The 23,887-nt window shown below is 40.9% G+C and overlaps 1 protein-coding gene across 15 annotated transcripts in view; it reads left to right on the top strand.

The window, feature by feature from the left end:
• DPF3 (double PHD fingers 3) overlaps positions 1 to 23,887 on the top strand; it is a 188,861-nt gene that overhangs the window by 138,235 nt on the left and 26,739 nt on the right. For 9 of the 15 annotated variants that reach the window (XM_065064503.1, XM_065064491.1, XM_065064492.1 and 6 more), the window contains one exon: positions 5,910 to 6,038. In XM_065064503.1, the coding sequence (XP_064920575.1) occupies positions 5,910 to 6,038 (129 nt within the window). Of the gene's footprint in view, positions 1 to 5,909; positions 6,039 to 8,810; positions 9,937 to 10,082; positions 10,236 to 15,884; positions 22,474 to 23,887 lie in introns of those variants that run through there. The other 6 variants (XM_065064494.1, XM_065064497.1, XM_065064496.1 and 3 more) reach the window with 4 other exon arrangements.

Raw genomic sequence — 23,887 nt, 5'->3', positions numbered from 1 at the left:
CAGAACTGGGTGCATGCCCAGCCAGGCATCTCCCTCCTCTTCCTTCAAGAAAAGCCACAGTCCAAGTGCTGATTTTCTTTTTCCTTCTCCTTAAAGCCATTTTCGTGTTAAATTATGATGTTATTTCTTGCACGAGCCTGCCTATCCTTCACTGATGCATTTTGAGCAGCAAATGAAGGGCCCATGCTGCAATTCCTTACACTTGAGAGATGAAGCAGTAGCAGGTGGCAAGGCCAGAGGCAGCACCGGCTGGGCACTCCGGTCACCATGGAGACGGCCCAGGCCTGCCAGTGATGCGCGCTGGCAGCAGGGGCAGCACTTAGGCTATAGGTTGGGATTATATGTCATCAAGTCCTCCAAGGGACTGCACAACCACAGGCTCAGGCTTCTGGCTGGTGTTTCACTGCACAGGCGGCCAAATGTTGGACTTGAGCTCTGACAGCAAGAAACAGGGAGGTGTCAGAAAGGAAAACCGGGCCCCTGTCTCCAACAAAGAGTCTTGTAGATTGAAAAAAAACCAAAACACATCCACCCTCCCTCTCTGACTTGATTTAGCCCTACAGGCAGGTTCCTGTGGTCTCTATTGTGCTCTGCAAATTTTTGTTGCAAACAGAGTAAATGGCCTGATTCAAAGCCTTTCAAATTGAATTGAAAACCTCCAGTGGACTTTATCGGTTTTGGATCAAGCCCAGAAGAAACAGGTAGGAACCGGACAAAATGTGCTAGGAAAAATCCCTTTGGGAGTGCATATATGCCTGACTGTAGCCAATTCAATGTAATCATTTAAATAACTGATGCAAAGCCCCCCACCTTGACAAGGCACGGACTCTACTCATTCTCTACTGCCTTGCCAGTCATGTGGATATGAGAAAAAATAGGGATAAAATTCTACCAAACCCAGATGCACAGCCTAAACCATGGTTAAGTATTATGCTGTATTCCTGACAGACAGAGAAATATATGACTGTGATTTGGTACCACAGAACAGAGAAAAGAGTTTTTCTGTTAGCACTGGCTCTAGCTCAAAGTGTTTAAAGATTGTGATCAAAATCATCAGAATAACTTCACTTAGAAATCAGAAAACTGGAAAACTATAATATTCTAGAGTGGTTTTGTTTTGGTTTGTTTTTTTCTGTGTGTATTTAAGGGCCACATTTTGAAGGAAAGCTATTTAAAATACCTGTACTCTGAGTTTTCTGATTAAAAGATGAACAAATATTCCTTCTTCAGAACTTGCCTTCCATTCAAGATATTCTCTGCAGCCATGAGAGCTAGCAAATGGAGATTCATATTGAGTCATGTGGTTCCAGGAGATGATGCAGAAAAGAAAAAAGTTTAATTTCTTGATGTTTTTTCTCTAGAAGCAGCTTTCTATTATTATTAAATTGAAACCATGAGGAAGATAACTTCCAAGTTTTTAATTACTTGGGAAGGGGAGAAGGGAAGCTAGTACTCTGTTCAGAGCCCCTGCCTTCAAAATCAAGAAGGCACAGAAGTTATTTTAAATATATAAACTCAGTCAATTCATTTAGCTGGTTAGATTTTGTCTATGGAGCAACGTTACTGTGTGATATGCTACAGAATTTATTTAATTTACAGTACTTATTTTGCAAGAAGACTCCTGTGAATGATGGTACAATATTTTAAGTAGGTCTTTATTCTGCTTAGCTTGATATAATTTGAAATTAACTTGATTAGGCTAAGAAGAAAAAATATATTTCAGAATAAGCACATACCGAAGTTATTTGGAAATATTGACTTCATTCTCAGTCTGCATCCTGTCTTCACAGGAATAACCTTTCAGGTCTAGAGAAACTATCATTTGAACTGTGCAGAGATGTCTGTGTCTCCCCTTAATCCATTTTTTAAGTTATTTAAAAAAAAAAATAATATTTGGGGGCAGATGAAGATGAAGGCAGGGCCTTTGATGAAACTAGAAAGTGACACCGAGTTGAAATGGCAAGAAGCACTGATTTAAATACACCCCCTACCAGCACACCTCAGCTCAGGCAGTGCTCCTCAAAGCTCCTCAGAGCTTTTGATCTGTTGTTGCAGTTTGCAATGTAAAAGAAAATCAGAGGAGTTTTGAGTAAGTTAGGACAAGACCATCGTTGGTTTTCAAGGCTTTGCTTTAAACCAGTTTCTGATTCTAGGTGAACAATTTTTAGATAAAATCCTCAGTTGTAGTCAGCCAATCCAAATCACTGAGCTAGCAGTGAGTTACTTCTCATTAGCTGAGCAATGGTCTGGCTTAAGCTAGCACCTTATACTTTGTGATTAATGTGTGCAAAAAGTGGATACCTAGTTAATTACTGTGTCTCAGATGAAAAGCAGTAGCACATTAGTCCCTAGTAATTTAATTGCTTTCACTTGTGAATCCATTCCCATTCTTACTTTTCTAAGTAATTTTATTGATTAAGGGGTGGGATTAGGGTTGGGTTTTTGGTGCATGATACCCTTCTCATGAATACTGCACATTTTATCTTGCTGTCTTTGCTTTCTTTCTTAATTCCCTCATCATTCGTGAACTACAGTAGAATAGAACTAAAAACTCCAAGGACGTACACAAAAAAAAATCATTTGAAAGTAAGAACTGTGCTTACTGTCATCTGGAAGTCTCTTTATTCTCAAACCTTCTGTGATTTAGCCTGGGGCTTAATTCACTGTATAATACTGATCAAGAAAATAAGCTTGAGTCAGGTTTGATTCTAGGTTTTGCACCTGTTAGAACAAAAAACATTGAAGACAATAACATTGCCTGGCTTATTTGGCTCTAGAGATGCATCATTTAAGACATCATTGATGTAACTGCAGGAACTTCTAATCTATGTACAGCTTTTCAAACGTGACACCTCTCTCACACTGAGCGGAGCCAGGTCCAGATTTATGAGTGCCGAGCAATAGATGAGCACATAGGCACTCACATTAAAAATTAGATTGGAAGAAAAAAGAAGAAAAGAAAAAGGAGATGAGTAGAATCCATTTGCTTGCCAATAGTCTAGAAGAATCGTTCAGCTTCATCACGGTCAGTGAGTATCCTCCACCTGTCCCATACACAGCTGATGGAATTATCAGTATATGTATTTTCACAAGGTCCTCTGCCCCATTTCCAGTCTGACAGTCAGTGGATCTTAGGGTCATAAGCTGCATTGGAAAAATTTAAGTCAGTATATGCAGAGTATTAAATCAATTGTACCATTCTGAGTGGTGGTAGAAGCGAAGCTCACTCTTAGGTCCGCTGGCCAACACCTTGAATGCTTGTTTGTATTTGTGGCCTCACCACAGAACTGTTTTGTGTTCATGAGCAAGGCAGCTCCTGACTCTACCTCCAAATCTTTCAGCTGTAAAATGCAATGCAGCCTCCTCACCACAAGACTGAATTAAGGCCCAGCAACGCTTTGGTTAGAGTCAATGGCAAAAGAGGCTTTGGACCTCACTGAAAGATCACAGAATCACAAAATCACAGAATGTTAGGGGTTGGAAGGGACCTCGAAAGATCATCTAGTCCAATCCCCCTGCCGGAGCAAGAACACCTAGATGAGGTTACACAGGAAGGCGTCCAGGTGCGTTTTGAATGTCTTCAGAGAAGCAGACTCCACAACCTCCCTGGGCAGCCTGTTCCAGTGTTCTGTTACCCTCACTGTGAAGAAGTTTCTTCTCAAATTTAAGTGGAACCTCTTGTGTTCCAGTTTGAACCCATTACCCCTTGCCCTATCATTGGTTGTCACTGAGAAGAGCCTGACTCCATCCTCGTGACACTCACCCTTTATATATTTGTAATCATTAATGCTGTCACCCCTCAGTCTCCTCTTCTCCAAGCTAGAGAGACCCAGCTCCCTCAGCCTTTCCTCATACGGGAGATGCTCCACTCCCTTAATCATCTTTGTTGCCCTGCGCTGGACTCTCTCCAGCAGTTCCCTGTCCTTCTGGAACTGAGGGGCCCAGAACTGGACTGGATCATATTAAGGTCTTCATATCTGTAAGGCACTTTAAGAAATTCAGATGAAATGTGAAGTAGTGTAATAAGGAATGAAAAAAAGTATCACTGAACGCTGAGCATGCTGAGTGTGCATTGTACATGGCCTGTCTGTAGATGCAGCACAATATAAAGAAGTAATTACTTAATTTTTTCAGAATGGGGCTGTAGTGGGAAAAATAAATGCTAGGGAGATCTACTTTTTATACGCAAAGTATGTACAGGTAGCAACTTTATGATCATTTTGTTACAGCTCTTAAAATGAGCCAGCGCACTAGGCTCTCACCTGGTTCCTGTTCTTTTTTTGCTTATCTTGCACGCACATATTAAATGCCTTTCTGCACACAGGCAAAAACTAACCTAACAGTGAGAACGTGCCTTTGGTTTTGGGAGAACTGGGGATCTGCTAACCAGGACCATTTCAGAGCCAAGTCCATTGTTTAGTGAATACTATCAGGGACTCAGATATTGATGTATTTGCAGCCTTTCGGATTTGAACTTTTTTCTTGATTTCACCTTACCTGCAATCTTTCAGTTACCAACGTCCTAAAAGCTCAGCTAATCAACAGCTGAAAGCAAATGAATAACTAGATGCACCCTAACCAGAAAAGCAGATTGAGCTTGGAGGATATTTTAATTTTAAGTGTATGGCTTGGACTGCTACCAGAAGCCCTTTAGAATGTCATTGTTCTTTTGGGGGAAATTTGGCTGTGGACAAAAAGACCATTAATAAATCTGTCAAAACATCTGTTAAAAATCTCCAAGTTACAAAATATGCATTAAAAAGATAATTAAATATAGATGGTAGAGTTTAAAGGTCTTTATTTTCTAGTTTGTAGAAATCTTCATGGGGTAGGCTTAGACCACATATACCACTGGATTTTTTAAGTTAAAAAAGGAGAAACAAAGATGAAGTCCAACCATTCCCTCCACTCCCCTCTTCCTTCCCCAGTTCCCAGTTAGAGTGTACAGGAATGAAAAGTTCTCCCTCTCTGGAGAGCAGAGAAGGAAAATGGCAGTTGTGAGCAAGAAAGAAAGCACATTGCTGTTCTGCTCAGCTCAGAGAAATGCAGAAGACCTCTGCCCTTCTCTTGTTTCTAGGGGAACTGCCTCCTCCTCTACTTAGGACCCAGTGTGTGTCTGTTCCTTGCCAGCTATTCCCAGCTGGAAAATAAGAATGCAATTTTCCTCCTCTTTTTCCTTGGCTGAAGGAGTTTCTAACTCTCCCGGCTGGGACACCTACCCCGGGCCGACTTTGCCTCTGTGCCGGGTGCTGGGGTAGTGCTGGACCCGCTGCCCTCCCCGTGCCTCGCAGGGGACATGCACTCTGCTGCCGGGAGCTTAACTGTTGGGTGAACCACCCATAAATGGCTTTGCCTGTGAATATTGGTAGGCATTTGAACCAACTTCTTGACTAAGACCACCCTGTCACTTTGAGATGTAATGCCCCCAAACGCTACTTGAAATAAAACCATTTGGGGTACCTGTCCCCCCATCTCCCTGCTGTTGGTTTTTGAGTTTTGGGGAATGTATTTTTCATGTTTGAATTTGTATTTTGTGGGTTTCTGATTATGACTGCTGTCTGAAAAAGCAGACTTGTCTTACTGACAGAATGGCTCCCGTTCTGCATCAGGGATTGTTTCTATGCCTGTACATACTATGAAGTCCCTGAACTGGCAGCAGCTCCTTGTGAGGGAGCAGCCTGGCTGGCATTAGAAAGGAAACAGTGAAGTGCATTTCAGGCAAAATAAATACAAGGCAGGGTGTACTTAAAATGGAGGTGGGCTATACAGTTCACTTTGTGCTCTGATTGACAATATTTTGGGAAGACTGTGGTCTGCAAACTCACCCAGCTAACATCATAGCAAGGAGAAGGGAGAAATGTCCAAACTGAATGCTCTTTAAGTAAATCTCATTTCTAACCCGACTGCAGCCCAGAAAGGACCAGACGGGGTCATCATTCCCAATAACTACTGTGACTTCTGCCTTGGAGGCTCGAATATGAACAAAAAAAGTGGCCGGCCTGAGGAACTTGTATCATGCTCAGACTGTGGGCGCTCTGGTAGGTGACTCCTTCTTGCATCTTTCTTGTACAAAGGCATTTGTGTGGTTCGTTTTTTGCTCCTTCTGAAGATTTTGAAGAAAGGCAGTACATTTGGGAGGGGATAAAAGAAGTCTTACCTCTTGTCTGTGTTTGTGGGAAAGGATGAGTGGGAAATTTTATGTCATAAAACCCATTGTTGGATTCACATTTTTAAGATAATGGGATCTTCTGAAATAATACATTTTTAATGTATTTATTGGTTTCTGTGAACATTGGTACATAGTTGTTCTTCAAATGGAAGGAGAAAATCCTATGACAATGTTAAAGCATGGGCTCTGTCTTCAAATGCTGCAATTACAACTATAAATTACTTACAAGATTTATGAAAGTTGCATGACAAGCATTTTCATTGATTACACATTTCATGCATTTCTTCATCCAAAAAAGAAATAGGGAGGAAATTACAGGGTAGGGATGGGGGTAGCTGTCAAGAATTATCCTCTTACAAGATGACTATCATTAATTTTGTTTAAAGAGGTTTTTGTTTCTCCATTTTCTTCTCTTCTCTGTTTTTAAATGTAGGCAATTGTGTCTTGTTTTCTTCCTTCTTTCTTTCTTGTTCTTATTTTTTTTTCCTTTCTTCTCTTTTTTGTTTTTTCAAAATTTTATCCCAGCTGAGCAGTTATTTATAGCTCATACGGGAGGTGGTGGCAGTGTTAGAGTGAATGGGAGACCTTTAACAACTGCATATTCCAGCTTTGGTCCAAGTTTCTAGTTGTGGTATTTCTGGGCAGTGGTGATTCTAGTGGTGGTAAGACCATCATATGGAACTCTGAGACCTTGAAATTCAGTATTGCTGCTGCTCCTTCTGTACTGTAGTCACTGAAAGATGTCTGTTGTGTGATGGTTGAAATGCGATGTGGAGTGTTGTCATGCCAAGGGAATGGCCTCTTTATATGCTCCTGCTGAAGTTCATAGTGAGCCTCTTACCACATTCAGTGGGAGCAGGACTAGACTCCCACTGGCAAATTGCCTTCCTGCAGTTGTTGTGACCTCTGATGATGTTCTGAAGTGATACTGACTGGTCACCAGATAACTGCTGGCAACCCCTTTGGTTTTCTCCAGGGGCATCCTTACAAATGCTGTGCAGTCAGGGGCATGGACCTTTTAGCATAAACGTGTTTGCTTCTTAATATCTGAAAGGGGAAGCTCATGGTGTCTGTGGTGCCATCTTGGAAGATCATTGCCCTTCCCCTGGATCATTGGTAATTCAATGCAACTCATTTCAGCATTATCCTGATATAGCACAGTGAGACGGGTCCATATTTTTTTGCTATTTAAACATTGCTATGGTGATTATATCAGAATGTAACACACTAATTCCCGTCATTCCTTAGTTCAATAGAACAAGTAGATCAGCATGTAACCTAAATTGTGCAAAATCAGTTCCATTAAATGCCATCCTTGTACAAATCCTGACCCACCTGGGTCGTTTGTAGGGGTCTGCAGTGCTGTGACTGATGTGTGATGAAAGTGATTAAGGTACAACCACACACTAAACTCTAAACTGAAACACTGAAACCTCTTCGGTGGCTGCCATCTTTCTCTTTCTGGATAATGGAGAACATTTTCATTATACTGAAAGAGAGGTCATGGAAGTGATATTATTTCTTCTATTCACAAATTCAGTAAAATCACATCTCTACAAGGTGGTTCTTTTGCCAACTGTTTTGTTATATCCATTTTCGTTTTGTGAACAGGACTTAATTCTTCATGTCTCAAGCAATGCAGTGTACTTGTTATATGGCTGATTCCTGTAGCTGGAGTGGGGACCAAACAGTTGGTTACTTAATACCATGCTACTGTTTCTGAATAATAAAATACCTACTCTCTAAAATCTCACACTTTCATTTTGCTGGGGTACAAGAGATACATTTTCCTCTGCATTTCCAGAAGAGGGAATTTGAAAGCTATACTGTTAATCACATAACATGTTTGATCGAGGGAGAAAGTAAACCTTGCTTTCACAGATTTCGGTATTTGACTATATATCTTTTTAAGAGTCTGCTTTTCGTGTTGTTCTTGTTGCTGCTGCTATTGATGTCCTGTGTGGAGAATTTCCCGTTCCATATTGAAAGCTGGATTGACTCACACACATCTGAACTCTTCAGTGCTCCCCAAGAACACGAACCAAGGGGTTTTTAATTTTTGAAGGAGATGCCCTGAAATTGGAATAAAAGCATTTATTTAGGTTACTTTTGCTTAGTCTTCAAAAGGTATTTCATTTTGTCTGCAGAGAAGGGTCTAGAGGATCAGGGAAGGACAGGGATAAAAAATAGTCCTGAGGTTGATGAGCTGTCTAGCGGGTTACATTTCTATAGCAGTAAATTTGTGACGGTTGATGCCAGTCTGGCCAGTCATTGTCTTAGAGCTATCGGTGTCTAACTACTTATACGGTCTAAAAATCTTTTTAAATTGATCTAAGTAATCATGAGAAAATATTTCAATGTCTTTTGAAGAGAGGAAAACATGATTAACCCTTTCGCTGCCGTAGCTATGTGCACCTGCCTTGTTTGTAGATTTTTTTTTCTTTGAAAGAGAGACTGATCCTTTATTATTTTTCTTACTGCAGTTCTACTGAGCTATGTTGTTGAGGTGTGCGGGCATATACAAGCATACACCTATGAGCTCAATAGTCTGAATTGTTTAATAATAATGATGATTAAAAAAATTATGATGATGATGCCTGTTGCTTAACCCATGTGCTGATATATTCATCATACATGTCAGCTCATTTGGGAAGAGAAGGCAGGAGGGACGAAGCAGCGCCAGCACGCACTACGGAGGACTTGTTCGGTTCCACGTCAGAAAGCGACACCTCGACCTTTCATGGCTTTGACGAGGACGATGCAGAAGAGCCTCTCTCGAGCCGAGGAGGTGGCTGTGGTGGCAGCTCTCCCTCTGCAGACAAAAAGGGCGGCTGCTAAAATAACTTAAAGACATAAAAACTCTGAGCAATTTGCTGTCCTTTTTACTGCTAGGATTATTATTACCTTTTTCTTTTTTTAATATTAGGTCCTTGGGGTTGGGTTTTTTGGGGTTTTTTTTGGTTGTTATTTTTGTTGCTGTTTTTCCTGTGGGGTGTACACTGAAAGCACAAGTGTTTAAAGCTCTTGACAACTACTTTGAAGAGACAGAAGGTTTTGATTTTCCTGTTATTTTTTCTTTTTTTTTTTTTTCCTTTTTTTTTCTTTTTCTTTTTTTTTTTTTTTTCCCCCACTTCCCCCCCTTCTCTTTCTTGCTGGAAACATAAAAGGTGGATTTAATATTTTTTTTAATAGTGAGCAGAGTTGATTTTCTTGTCTTTTAATATATATATCGGCAAACCACGAAAAATACAGATGGGTTGGAGAGCAGAAAGAAAACCCAAATAGTTTTTTTTAATTATTATTATTTATATATTCTATATATTATTAGAAAATTTACTTTTTAAATAAAAATAGAAAAAAAATACACAAAAAAAGCAATGGATGTCTACTTGATAATAGAACTGTTTCTAGAGAACCACTGTGGGCGGACTCTATCGGAGGACAAGGAAACCCTGATGTGATGGCTTCTGCATTTTGAGATTTTGCACTTACTGTAGCATGTGGAGTTTGGCTCTTCTTGTGCACCTGCTACGCTTGTCTTTAACAGCCTGAAAATACAAGCAGCACCACTGAAGACCATGACCTTGGGGAACACATTGCCATCCCTCCTTTGGACACCCTTATGCTCAATAGATCTCTTCCTCCCTGCACTCCTTCACGTCTTCCTCACTCCGTTCTACTTTTTTTTTTTTTTCTTTTCCTTCGCTTTCCCTTCATGGACAGCAATTTCCAAGCACAGGGTTGGAATATGAATGGCAAGTCATAGACATCAAAGACAAAACAGATGGAGGAGCAGAATAATGGAAGAAATTATACGGAAAAATACCTCACCTATACTTTTCCTTCCATTTTAAAAATTTTAATTCACAGCATTTTTTCCTGTGTTGCCCAGTTTTTTTTTTTTTCTCCGTAGTGTCTTGTGAGACACTTTGTTTCCTTTTCAATAGCTTCTCTTGAGATAAACCAAAGCAATACTCATTAAAGTTCCAAGGGCAATGGAGAAGAGAGTGACTCCCTTCCCAGCGACTTTCCCAGAAAGGAGGAAACGTGCTACAGGATTTGAAAGGTATGTCTGAGCTGAAATGTCTTTCACTCAGTTGTGAAATCTCTGTGCCCCAAACTTTCAGCACACCCTTGACTGAGCTTTGTTGCAGGAATAAGTCTCATGGATTGTATTACGAGTATGCACCACATTGACACCCACGGTGAAGCTAATGGAATTCTTTGGGAGCAGGATGCAGCCTCATGTTCAGTCAGAAGTGATTCAGAAGGAGTCAGTGTGTAGGTTACATGTTGCAGTCCTAATGCAGGCAAAAAACCTCCTTGGAGTTGGGGCAAGATTAGGTTCTAAGGATATGTTTTTACTGATGTGTATGTATAATGCCAAACAGAGAGAAATCATAACCTCATTTAAATCAGAAGCAAAATAGACATTTATCTGGACAGTGCCTAATCCTTAAACTGGAAATGTGTGTTTTTGATACCAGACTATAAATCTCAGCCTCACAATGAAGACTTTGGATATATATTGTTCTAATGCATGAATGAAGCCTATCCAAATGGATTCCCTTCCTCCTGTTTCTTTTGCTGGGGTAGCACAATACTGACTGTGAGAGCTCATTCAACTTTTTCCCCTGCTCCAAAAAAGAGAGAGGATCCATGAAGTAGAGGAAATAGCCATGAGATAAACAGTGGCCAGATTCTGCTTTTAGGTACAAGGCTCTAAATCCAGAATATATGCTAACTGATGTCTAGATTACACTAATAATCTGCCTTCAGGATAGTGTTACAACACGTTACAAAATACTCCTGTATTTTTATAGTGCAGGACTAGAGCCACGCACACCTGCCAGGAGAAAGCCTTGTTTCAGTTTTCCCCATATTGATAATCTTTTTCTGTTGCTATTCTGTTCCTGGTGGTGTATTATAATTGATCAAGTGTCAAATCAATGATATTTTGACATAATGCTGTCAAAGAGAAGTGTGCTTTAACTAATAAAAACATTCATTCCTTCATTCCTTCCACAACCAGTCCTTTCTTCTCTGAAATAATGCAAGATAAATTCATAATATTTTGCTGCTCTTCTGTATTGACTAAAAGCTCAAAGTTCAGATGGTTTTCAGGGATGAGAAACAGGCATACAGGCATCTGCTTTTCCAAAATCCCTGAAAGAGATAAGACTCAGTCTGTATATCTGTATCACCATATATGTGTGTGTATAGGTAAACATATATCAGAAATGTATATACATGGACACATGCAAACATACAGGTAATGCAGACATTTAAAATACAGAGCAACAGAAGTCAAGATGGAAGACATTTCCCAACCAAGAATGGGTGGAAGCAGCCCTGTGTGAGCCCCTGTGGGCTCACTTGTTCCATACTGACCGTACTGCAAGCAAAGAGTAATATCAATAAAGTCCAGTGGCTTTTGTCTAAATTTATGCTAATGTAACTGAGAGCAGAATCTGGTCCAGGAGTAGAGTTGTTCCCAGTTCTGAAAGAAATATTGCAAACCTGAAATATTACAGATTTTTAAAAAATAAGTTCAAGTTCATTTCTTCTGCCACTCCTGCCCTTCAATTCCTGCACTTACATTGGTAGCATTAGTATTATATTATTTCCCTATACATTTATTTTTCTTTCTCTCACTACTCTGTGATGAGCCCATGTAAACAACAAGGAAAACAGAAAGGGAGCAAGTACCTAGAAATGTGCCGAATCCACAGTAAACAAACAGTGTTATTTCTTGCATCCATCTTGCACCTACTTCTACCCATGTAGCAGTCATGTCACACAGATTAGAAGGTTAAGAAAAGAGCTTAAATTTTACTCAGTGTTCCTTAAAATACAGTCAGACTATGCTTTGACAGGGAAAGGCTCACAGGAGTAGTGAAGACTTGAATTATCAAGGACTTGAAGAAAGCCCAGCTTTCATTTTTCTGCTTTTTACTGGATGCCAGCACAGAGTCTAGCCTTGCTAAGCACAGTATTTATCCAGCTTCTTGTACACTGTTGCAGCTCGTCCTGAGCTCTGTGCTGCTGCAATGACTATAGTCCTCACAGCACCTGCAATAGCTGGCTGAAACCTGCCCACTCCATCTTTCTGAAGAACACTCACGGCATTAACTGCAGAACAGGCATACTCTAAATATAATTTTTTCCAAGTGGAGTCCTTACCATTGTCTTTTGTGAACCATGCCTAACACATTCTGGGCTCTTTTAGAATACAAACAATAATCAGATGCCCATAATTCATTAAGTCTTGATTTAGTTTCACAAATGCAGTTACTGTAACAATGCATACGGTCTTAATCCTTACGCAACCTAACCACCCATCTTTGTGACAACCGGGTAGCGCAGTACCCTCAGAAAGAAACCACAACAGCTCACAGAGTGCATAAAAATTGCCGGCTGACATTTATTACAGATAGCATAGAAGAATATCCACCACTGTTATTTATACCATTCATGTGTGTATGGACAACCACTGGTTCAATCTAGTCTTGAGAGAGGAAGGAAGGTAAAATAAATTAATCATTATGGAGAGCAGAGTAGTCCTTGGATTCCTCAAGATGTCGTGTTAGACTGAGATTATAACCTGCACGAGTTTAGTCCAGCAGGCTGAGCAGTGTGGCACCAGCCATAGGAAGGCATTGATCACAGTGAGGAAATTAAGATGTAAAGATGGCAACTAAAACAGTACTTGTTTAAGGGCAGTTGTAAAGTAGTGTTAATGGTGAATTTTGAATGGGGTGTTGATATGGAAATTAAATATTCTCAGGGCAGATACTGCCTGAGTGAAGGCTAGGAACAGGGAAAGAAGGTTGGTAGCTCATAAGTTAAAGCAAAGGGTGGCTACATGAGACCCTCTCAGATGGATGAGGGGAAAACGACAATGTTAATGAGGCAGAAAATATGTAGGAGGAGATTTCATAAGTCCAATGAAAAAAAAAAAAAAGAAAGAAGGAAAGAGGAGCCTGGCACTAGCGTAGCCAGGTCAGAAATGAGGGAACTGCACAATGTCAGTTGTATCTTCAAAGACACATAAGTCCCAAAGCAAACTAGGAAGGCACAAAGAGAGTTTTCAATGCGAATTCTGGGTTGTACCTAAAGGATAGAGTCATGCTTGAAATCAGACAGGAATGTGATGCTCTGTATTCCCCAGTGCTTTCAGCAGTTCAATGAGACCTGCTGTCCTGAACTTCATAAGAAGATCTTTGAAGGTGCAGTCCTTCAACTAATCGTGAGCCTTGCTATTCCAGTCCTCCTCCAAAGATGTTCTTCTTATTAGAGAAAGGTTAGCACAAGGCTCTCCAAAGATTCTCCTGAAACATATGCTCCAACACAAACCACGTACCAAAATAAGACAGCTCAAATGTGAAAGGTGACTAAAGGGATGTTTCATGTCAGGCCCTAAATTCAGGCTTCTCTGTTTTTAATCATGTGAGCTGTCTCCTCAGGCACCTTTTTACTGCTCCATACTAAAGGATGTTAGAAAAGACAAATAATTTCCTGAGCCATCCTCTTCAAGCTCTGATTCACAGATGGGAGCAGGAGAAGTAAGGAAGTGATGTGCTGCTTGAGCAGCTGATTAGGGGGAAGAAAAGCTACACAGAATGGGTGCTCATCCTTAGCATGTTCCCTTTTGTGGCTCTTAATTAGCTGACATTTTAGCAGGGACAGACCTCAGCTCTTGCATGAAAACAGTATAAAATTTTAAGAGTGATCATATATATTGAGAAAATTTTAATAAAATATAGCATTCTGGCATGACAGTTAAAAAGTGAAAGGAGACCATGAGGCATGTGGCCAAACAGGGATGGAACTGAAATCTGTTTTGCTTCACTTTGCATCTCTTACCTCCACCCGAGTGCCCCCCAGTTTTGTGGGTTGGATATTTGTTTCTTGTATATGTAGTGGTGCTTGGAATAACATTGTACATGTGTGGTAGGGTCATAAATGATGATCCCAGACTGCTGAAACAATGTCCAGAGAGAACTTTGCCACTGGCTTCAGAAGGATTAGCACTGAGCTTTCTTAGTTATTGCTTTTATTGGATGAGATCTCACTGTTAATGTGCTCGCTAGTATGGTGTAGACAAGCTCTGAGATGGCCATTTGTTTCAGCAGAATGTGTTATTAGAATCCCCTCCCCGCATTGTGTTGCCTTTCAGCTTTTACATTAGTTATTCATTTTGAGTTCCATTTTGCCATTTCTAGTTTGCCTCAGCTTAGGTTCTTGATTGAAGACAGAGGCTTGGTTTGCTGCCTGCTGATGCACAGAGCAAATGAGAGCTGCACCCAGAGAGTCACTGAGTCCGGGCTCTGCCGGGGCACCACTGTGTTCTCTCCCGCCTGCTTCGCCTTTCTTTGGTTAATTCTTGCAATGATATTTTGAGATGGGCCCTAACATTTTCAAATACCATCAAACTATGGAGCTTCCAAAGCCTGGCTCCTCATGCAATTTGCCTCTTCCCTGTGGCAAGCAGTTTTAATGGATCAGCTCCTCAAGCAAACATTGTATTGACCCCACTGGGAGTCATCTTATTATAAAAACTGCAAAATCTGCCCAGTGTGTTTTGTGCTACAACATATGTAGACGTTTCCAATAAACACCCATTTCTTATTTTCCATGATTTTTTCTTATTTCTATAAAATTTGTAGCTATGAGTATATGTAAAGTATGAGACACATGCATGTGTTCATGCTGGCATGGGGTTGTTTTGACAAACCCTCACAGTGCAGGAATGCAGCCAGGCTGAATTTTTGCTGACTGAGCCATTGCAATAAACCCTACCAACCTTTGTTCTCTTTGCCAGATATGTACCAGGGCTGAAAAAAACCCAACCTGTATAAATACCATAGAATACTGAAATTGGGTCAGAACTGTTTTCGTGTCTCAGTCTGTATTTCCATGAGTGTTAAGTTGCCAATTTTGGAGAAGACAAGTTGTAGTAACATTTAGAAAAAAACCCCAACTGTTGCAATTTCAAGTTCTGATAGCCCTGTAAAGGGGATGCCACCAGTTCATATCACTGAGTTTTTATTTTGGTCACTGGCAACTCCTAAGATTTTGGACCTTGGTGTCATCCAAAACTGATGTGAGAGGTGTGGGAGGGATATAGGGGGAGGCACTTGCGTTTTTTGGGAGGAAACAAATTATTTTATTTGCTGTCTAATGCTGCTCAGGTGCTTAGCAGTATGTAACTTAGCCAATTCACGGATTAAATTCAGTGCAAAATGCAGTCTTTCACTTATTTCCAGAAGTTATCACATTGCTGCCACCCTATGTATATTGCTCAGACTTCTAAAAATGTCTTTTGTACAGTGCTGCAGGCACTTGTGGCTCTGTACAAATAATTAGTAATATAGCGAGGTAATCCAAGCAGGATTTCACAAGCAAAGGTCTTAACCTGTAGTGAAGAGACAGCTATCTAAGCTGGATGATGAAGGTTATTTAATGATGTTCACAGTAAGAAAGGCTGACAGCATTCGGTGCCTTTCTTTTGAACGTGCTCCTTCATACCCTATCTGTTTGCTTTGTATTCACTTATGGCTCCCATGGTCAGTTGAAACTGAGTCTGTCAAGCTATATTTTCAAAGAACTAGAATGCTGGTTTGTCCTGCTTCTGCTTTTTTTTCTGAGCACTTGCTTTTGTTGTTTGTTTGAGTTTGTTTAGTTTTACTTTGTATTGCCTTTCCCTCTACAGTCAGCCCTGCCCTCATGGACTGCAGCGTGCTTCAAGCAAGATGTTTCAGAAGAAGGCCAAGAGAAGCCAGGATGCTTTGATGCTTCTCCTCTCCTTGCCCTGACCCTTCTGTATCCGTGTTTCATCTGGCACAGGAGCCTGGACTGTGGGAAGTCATCTGCCAAGTGTTGAGAGAAGTTCTGGGGATGCCCTAAGCTGGTGCAATACAAAGAAGTTTTTTAAAGTCTTGATTTCACTTTCTTTTAAGTGTGTGTATAAACCCAGGTCAAACTGGAATTGATCTACAGTAGAACTGACTGAGAAACAAACAAACAAACTGAAAAAAGACTTAACTATTTTATTTATTTCGATATTTAAGAGAGAAAAGAAGTGCTGAACTTGCACAGTATTTTTGTTTGAAATACATTTTACTTCAAATTTTAAATGCAATTTTGTGAAGACATGAAATTTTAAAAAGCACTTAATGTAAAATAAAGACTGAATATTTACTTTAAGGAAAAAAAGCTTTTTTAAATAATGAAAATAAAGATCAACTCTGCTCTCTCTCTTACTTTAAAGAAGCCATTCATACATGTGCTGGGTATCTTTGTTTTTTGCAATTTGGATGTGGTAAGTGAAGATTGCTCTGGTTTACTTTCTCCTTAACAATATTATCCTGTTAGATGCTGAAACTTACTTTGCTGTACTGCGTTAGCCACAAATCCAAACAAAACTGTTGAAATAGCAAAGACCAGGCTCAGTGGCTGGACTTTTTTCTTACTAGATTTTGTGTCCCATTCAAAGGACTGTCTTCTCCCAGTAGGATTGATGTGTCTCTTCTGCACAGTAAAAAAGGTTTGCTCTTGAGCAACTCTGTGAAATACTTCTGCTGAAAGAGAGGTTTAAAAAAGGAAAACAACTCTGTTAATGTTAGTATTATTTTTTGCTTTGGTAATTCCACAGCTGATCGGGAATTGGATGTAAGGGAAGTATCTAAATGTCTAAGTGCTTTTGGCACGGAGCTTCCTGTTGGAGTCAAGGGCAATGCCATGTGTAGAAACCTTACGTTCTTCAGCCCTTTATTAAATGGTAGTGGACTTGGAAAAGCGTATAGGTGCACCTGTGTGTCAGCAGTAAGCAGCAGGGGTTACTCAGCAGGAAAAGAATGTGAGTTCCCACAGCTACAATCCTAAATTGCCCTGTGAGGCAGCAGTGAGGATGAGTTCTGAGTTGGTAGGCATCTTCTCAGTGAAATAAGGTGTTGTGCTTCATCTAAGCACTGGAGGATTTTGTTGGCTGCCAAATCTGGTCACAGTGGATGGCACGGGGCTGTTGACTGTCATGTGTGATGCAGTCTAGTAAGGATGCAGAATGGCCTTGTGTCCTAGGGAAGGGAATTAGACTTGGCTCTGAGATTAGGTTCTCTTCTGTAACAGGGGTGCCAGAGATACATATTGGTAGAGACCTAGGGTATAGACAGAAAGAGTGGTTCTGTTAATGTGGCTTATGTCGGCTTTTGGAGTGAAAAGAGCTGTGCCTACAAAAAATGCATCCTGAGTAGGTGAAGCTTCCAGAGAGCCAGACCCTGCATCATGTTTCTCACGCACCTAAAACTCAAACTCACCTCATTGAGAGGTTTCCGTGATTTTGTCGTCCCTTCCCCTTCCCCTTCTCCTGCTCCTTTGAAATTAACACACAGGACCAAAAATAACCACGTAAGATGTCTGGTAGACCTCAGTCCTGCTCCCACTAAGTTAAATAACAAAATGTATGTCCTAATTGGGCTCTTTAGCAGGATGGTGGGTTTTTCTGTTCATTCTGTTGATTTCTAAACTTGCAGTGGTGAACTGCATCTAGAGAAAAAAAATAAAATTTTATTTCATCAAAATATAACAAGAGACACAACTGTGATGAAGATTTGCAAACTGTAGGGTCTGTGTTCAGTTTGTGTAATTCCTTCCAAATAAAAGTTCTGCTTCCAGCGCCCCTACTGTTTATTCCTCTGTAAGTATTACTTTATCAAACCAACTCCACAAGGTCTTTTTTAGTGCAAATAATCTTTTAAAAAGATGTTGTTGAATAACATACTTGTACATATACTTTTCTAAGCTCTCCATTGTTTATAATACTCTCTTTGAAGCTTAAAATAAAACTTCCTCCTCTATTGATTTTGTTTCCCTTTTCCGTTTTGTAAATTACTGCTTTTGTCCCTGGATTTTGGTTTGTATCATTAACCAAGAACTTTCTTCCTTTTTCTCTTTTACTTTCTCTTCTCCACTCACTAGACTACAGAAACTGATTCTGTTGCTTGCTATAGTGAAGGTAGGCAGGAAATAAATGCTTCTTTTGTGTAGGACTCACTCTAAGAGCACTTCTTATCATTTGGTAATAATAAGGGAGATTCCTAAATGTTTTTATATTTTAATAACCTTCTCCGTGTGATTAATAGAGATGCATTAAGTTAATTTGGGTTGGAATCTAAATTGTATGAGAGATTTTTGTATAGATTTTAGTGACATTGCTCTACGGAGTCCTGACCCTACCTATGCCATGTCTAATCTGGTCACTGGAGTAACTGGAAACTGCGGTTCCTTCTGCTGTATTTCACAGTGCAGGCATGAACCCTCTCTTTTTCTTTACACACATTAGATCAATAGTATGGCTGTATAGGATGGAAAGAGAAAGAGGAAATACTGTTTCAGATTACATGCCATCTTTTTAGGAAACTCCCTAATAGGCCTGCTGTCATTTTTGTGAAGCTCTGTTGCCTTTTCTTTGCCTTCCGATCAATTTCTCTGCTACCAGTAGAGGCTACAGGTGGCCCTTTTTACTTTGCCAGCTGCTTGCAAAAATAGCAGCTGAGGTGTAGTTAAGAGATCTTCCAAGGTGGGTACAGATCCTTCAGAGTAGTGAACTGTCCCCCAGAGAAGATTAAATGGCAAATAACTCCTAAAGAACACGTCAGAAATTAATCCAGTCAGGCAATATAGGGATTGTACAGAATTGTACAGATGGGCTCCTACCTGCCTAATTTTTAACAGTTGTGTGTGACAGAGTGCGTATCTTTGCAGCAGAGAATTAACTGTTCTTGGTCATCTTTTATAGCTTTTCCCTATGGAGTTTTATTTTTGACATGTGTAATCTTAATTTCCATTAGAGTTTTGTTTCTTCACTCTTTCTTCAGGTCAATATGACTTGAAAACATCACTACTTGCGTTTAGACCTTGTCTCGACCTGTGCGAGGCCTTTGCCGATTCATTGGAGGAAGGAGGAAACCAGAAGGCAGTTTCAGCTGCCTTTGCTGTCCTCAGTCACTGTGGCTCTTGGGAACCTGTTTGGGATCTGATAGAGCAGCCTTTGGACTCCTGACTGGGTTGTCCTCAGCTGTTCTGTGTCTAAAGAGGTCTCTCCTTCCATTTCACCTGTTGGGCACTGGGGGCCAGAGGCAGCTGAGGAGGTGGGTAAGATGCTAACCGTGCTCCTGAGCCGTGCTGAGAAGGTAGCGCTGATGGTCTCCTTAGAGCACGGACTGGGTGATAGGATTGCGGGTTTTGAAGCTCCTCCTAGAAGCCTCTCATTGCCTTTCTGCCATTTGCTCTCAATAATCTGAATTATAGGCCTACAAAACTACTTCTCTGTAGGGATTTCATGGGGGGCAAGTAACTTTCTTTTCCTGCCCCAAAGCACAGATGGGAGGGAAGGTGTGTGATGACAGATCCTGAGCCCCAGGCCGTTGTTGTTGCTCTTCTTGGAGCTCCTCTTGAGCTTTCTGCTCTGCTGCATGGAACAGAGAGACCCAGGCAGAGGCTGGACTGAGGGCAAAACTGAATGCTGACAAATCAAAGAAAGGAAAGTTGAAGAAAGGAAGGAAGGAAGCTGCTTGTGGCATCAGTGCACTTTTCTTGTTCAATAGGTCATCTCCTGTTCTAGCTCAGCTGTCATTTTCATTGTCCCCCGTGTGATAGGGAGAGCAGAGAGCAGAGCCAGTTGTGTCTGCTAAGGTAACCAGGAGTGAAAGTGTACATTGAAATTGGCCTTTATGGATGTCTGTCAACACCCTGTTCAGATGAATGGGATCCTCTCCACCGCAGCAGAGCTATTGTTACAGGCTGTCAGACTCCAGAGAACAGCTCTGCATTAGTCTTCTTACTTTGAACATTTTTGTGTCTTTTTTTTTTTTTTTTTAAAGACAAGGGCCTGGGAATAGAAATGATTTAAAGGAGAGTTTTAATTTTGAACAAATTATCTGAATAGAAAAAAATGCCACTGTTTCCTAAGCCCCAGAGCAGATCTACATTGGCACGCTGGCTAAGAAGGTATCTTATTTTCCTGTCTGGAGAAGGGTTCTTGATGGTGAGAGTCAGGTGTGGCAGGAGGAGGGACTAAAAACATCTCCCAGCATTGCAGGAGCTAATGGGTGCCCCCAAAGCCAGATTTCTGTAGGCTGAGACTGAGCTGAAGGCTGGCAAAGCTGAGGGCTGGAATCCTGAGTTCTCTGAGTGAACTAAAAATGGCATCAGCTTCTTTGCTGTGACCTGAATTAGAATGTTGCACTGGTTTAAACTTTTGCCTGGAATCAGGAAAAAAGTCTGGTTCAATTTGCATCCTGGAGCTGTGAGCCCTCCTTGTAATCAGTTCCATTAGCCCACAGATGATAAAAAACCTCAAATAAACCCAAGCTTTTAATGCTCATTAGCAATGACATGAACTTCTCTATACCCCATCCCATCCCCAGTGTTGAAGATGGCTCAGTAGGACCTCAACTACATAAAGCATACGTAGCAGAGCACATAGGCAGCAACTGCTCCCCTTAGCTTTGCCTGGGCTTGTCCAAGTTGTGGTTCGATGTGTTTAAGATCTCCATTGTCTCTTGGAAATTATTGTAAAATTTTATTTCCTTTGCTGTGCCAAAGCTGGACATTTGCCACAATTTAGACCCATCTTTGATTTTAATGACTTAAGATGAGAGCCATCCATCTGTGGCATCTTAATTTCACCAGTATGTTTTTTAAGAATTGACTGCATTTTTTGCTGTTTGAACAAATGCTCTTGCTATGTGTGTTTGAAACTTTTACCATATCATCTGTTATTTGATGAAGTTTTGTCCTTGCAGCCTGTAATTCTTCACAATTCCATGGTGTGTGTTCCCCATGATAGGAGAAGTGTAGCATTTACCTTTAAAAAAGTACATATTTCTGGAGCGCAGTGTTGTGGCTAATATAATATTGCGAGCCGGGATATAATTAGAAACAGTTTTGTTTAAGGTTGTCTAAGATAGATATGGTAGCTCTGAATAGCCAACAAACCAACGATGGCACTGCTATGGAACAGGCAATGCCCTCTGAACATTGAAACCAGGTGGTGGGCTGAAGCTCTTGGAACTAATGCTGGAAGAGGCAGCTGCTCTGGGGAGCTTCTTTGGTTCCCAGCTGATGGATGGTACCTCTTGAGCAGGAACAGACGTAGCCTCTGCATAGACGTAGTCTTATGCTGAGTGGTTTTTTGTTGAAGTGGTTTCATTTCTTGGTGCTGTTCATCTTCCATAACCAATGCTCAGCAGGAACTTCTAGTTTATCTCTAGGTTTGCAAAGGTGTTAAGAGTCCTTTTGGCTTGGACTGAAGCCCCTTCTCATTATGTTTCTTCAGTCTTTGCTGTTAGTGTCCTGGTGCTGGTGGCTTCATTGTGGACTGCAGAAAGAGAATGAACATGACCAGATCTTTCAGATATAGCCTTCTTTTTTTTGAAACAGATTAGAGGTTTTAAGTAATGCTGGAGAGTTGTCAAGCATTGCTGAAGACTTAGCTTACTAATTTGGATTGCTTTCATTAGACAACAGCTATTAACTTCTTCATATAATCATTTCAGAAGTCAATATTGAGGCCAGCTCTCCGAGGTGAGAGAAACAGCTGAAAGCTGTGCTGTCACTAAAGGGGTACCTCTATTTTAGTGTCAGATATCTAGTGAGACATAGCTTTCAAGTTCATGTAGCACTTTGTACAGTGGAGTTTACATGGGGTGGTTTTAAGCCTATGTTTGAGAAATTAATTTTCTCCTGTTGGTACAAGTCATAGTTGTTTCCCATCCGTGCTCTGCTGGGAGTGACTTAAATGTGTTAAACAACACTAAAGTCTTTTCCAGCCCTTTCCTCAGGTTCAACAACTTGTTTCACAGTGCAGTGGATTCTGCAGCTGGATCTCAGCTCAAAAGCCTCATCCATTCAGCAATGGATATCTGGGCTTGGGCTTCTTAAAGAACAGGTCCCAACTCTTCTCAGGTCTTTCCACACCAACTATATCTCTGAATGTGTCCATCAGCCTGGAGGCTTAGGAGAGTTTTTAACTATCCATAAACTCTTTCTGGGTTGAATTCAGATCGCTATTGTACTCTTCAGACATCCAGATGGTCCAGAGCCATGTATTCCTTCACCTGGAGAGGAGGACCTTCCCTGGGTTAGGGAGCTTTATTTCTCTTGCAAGGCCAGGTCAGCCTCTTCATTAGCTAGCTCTTCAAGATCCCTTCCTCACTTCCATTAAGGACAAGATTTTACAAGCACTTAGCAATCTGAAAACAAAAAAAAAAAAAAAAAAGAGGAGATAAATTTCCTAAGGACATCTGAACCCATTAGATTCCTGTGTGACTGTTCACATATTTACAGGTCTGGCATTATGTGAAGAAGAACTAGTCCCCATTAGGCTCAGTAAAGCTGTCACTGAGAATTGCCAGACATCTCTCGGGCTTTGGGATGCCACCTAACAGTGAATGTCACAGGTGATGAATACCTTCAGCAGCTGTTAAAGGTGTGAGGAGTTGAGGTGCCCAGAACCTGGTCAGACCAGCCTGTAGGAGAGGACTTCCCAATCTCTTTGCCATTAGCAGAACCACCGGGCAATAGTCCTGCTAGCCAATGTATCAGCCAGCTAAGAGCAGGGTCAGAAGACCCACAGATCCCTCTCGTACTGTGGAAGATCATTTTCTAGCATTAAATACGATAATCTTCTACTTTTGATTAGTCTCTGTTACACAATTCCTCTGGTGCTGAAAAGGAGCAGGACTAGTGAACTGTTTAATGAGGGACACTTGTGTCCACTGACATGGAACTAGCGAATTTCTTGTTTAATCTGATGTGATATTTAGCTGCTATGAAGTATCAGTTGTGTAGGTTAAAGCAACACTACTCACTTATTTCAGGTTAAAGCATGGCCTGTGCTTCGACTTAGCTACTCTGGAGTGGAAGATCTGGTGAGCCCTGAGAAAAGAAATAATGGATTTTAATCTGGTGTTTTCTCAGTGGTGGAAAAAAAGTATCCTACTGTTTTGGTGTCTCTAGCAGCATTTTGTTGGACTCACAAAGGCTGTTCAAATAACTGAACTGAAAAATAGCCTTGTGAGGAGGAAAGATTTTAGTTTGATTTGAAATGAAACGCGTTCTCTTTTTCTCAATGAAATGGCCCTTTCCCTTCTTTTCCCACAGCCAAGTGTGTGCAGGCTTGAATGAAACATTTCACTTGTGAGTATTTTTCCCTCTCTTAGAAACAATTCCATCCAGCTCAGTTTTGAAGCAAGATACCGTTCCAAAATGAAAGTCCAACTTCTTGTTTATGAAACACTGGCACAAAATGTCTCACCCTTTCTGAAAAATCAGTTTCTCCCTCTGCTGCCCCTTTAACCCTTTCTCCTTTCTGGCTTGCTTTTGACTGAAATGACTTCATTCAGATTCCCTCCTTCACTCAGATGTTTAGATCATCCTAAAATGGCATTTTTTAGAGAGTAAACTGAATAATTTCACACACCTCTCCCCCTCCACCTCCCTCGAACACATACTGATGCTGTGGAGGGTGCAGTTATAGCTCTTACTTCCCTCTAGATATTGATGTTGCTGGGACTTGGGTGGGGAGGTGAAAACTGGCTGTCATATCAATGAAATCTCTATTGACACTGAGAAATTCCCAACCAAACAGGGTGTTTAACTAACAGAGAAGGAAAAATACCAGTAGATGATGGGATTTTTCCAGCTTCTGGCACT

The sequence above is a fragment of the Columba livia genome, chromosome 5, assembly GCF_036013475.1.
Source record: "Columba livia isolate bColLiv1 breed racing homer chromosome 5, bColLiv1.pat.W.v2, whole genome shotgun sequence".
Classification (NCBI taxonomy): Eukaryota; Metazoa; Chordata; class Aves; order Columbiformes; family Columbidae; genus Columba; species Columba livia.
Note: the sequence above shows the minus strand (reverse complement) of the source record. Positions and strands in the feature narration are given on the sequence as shown.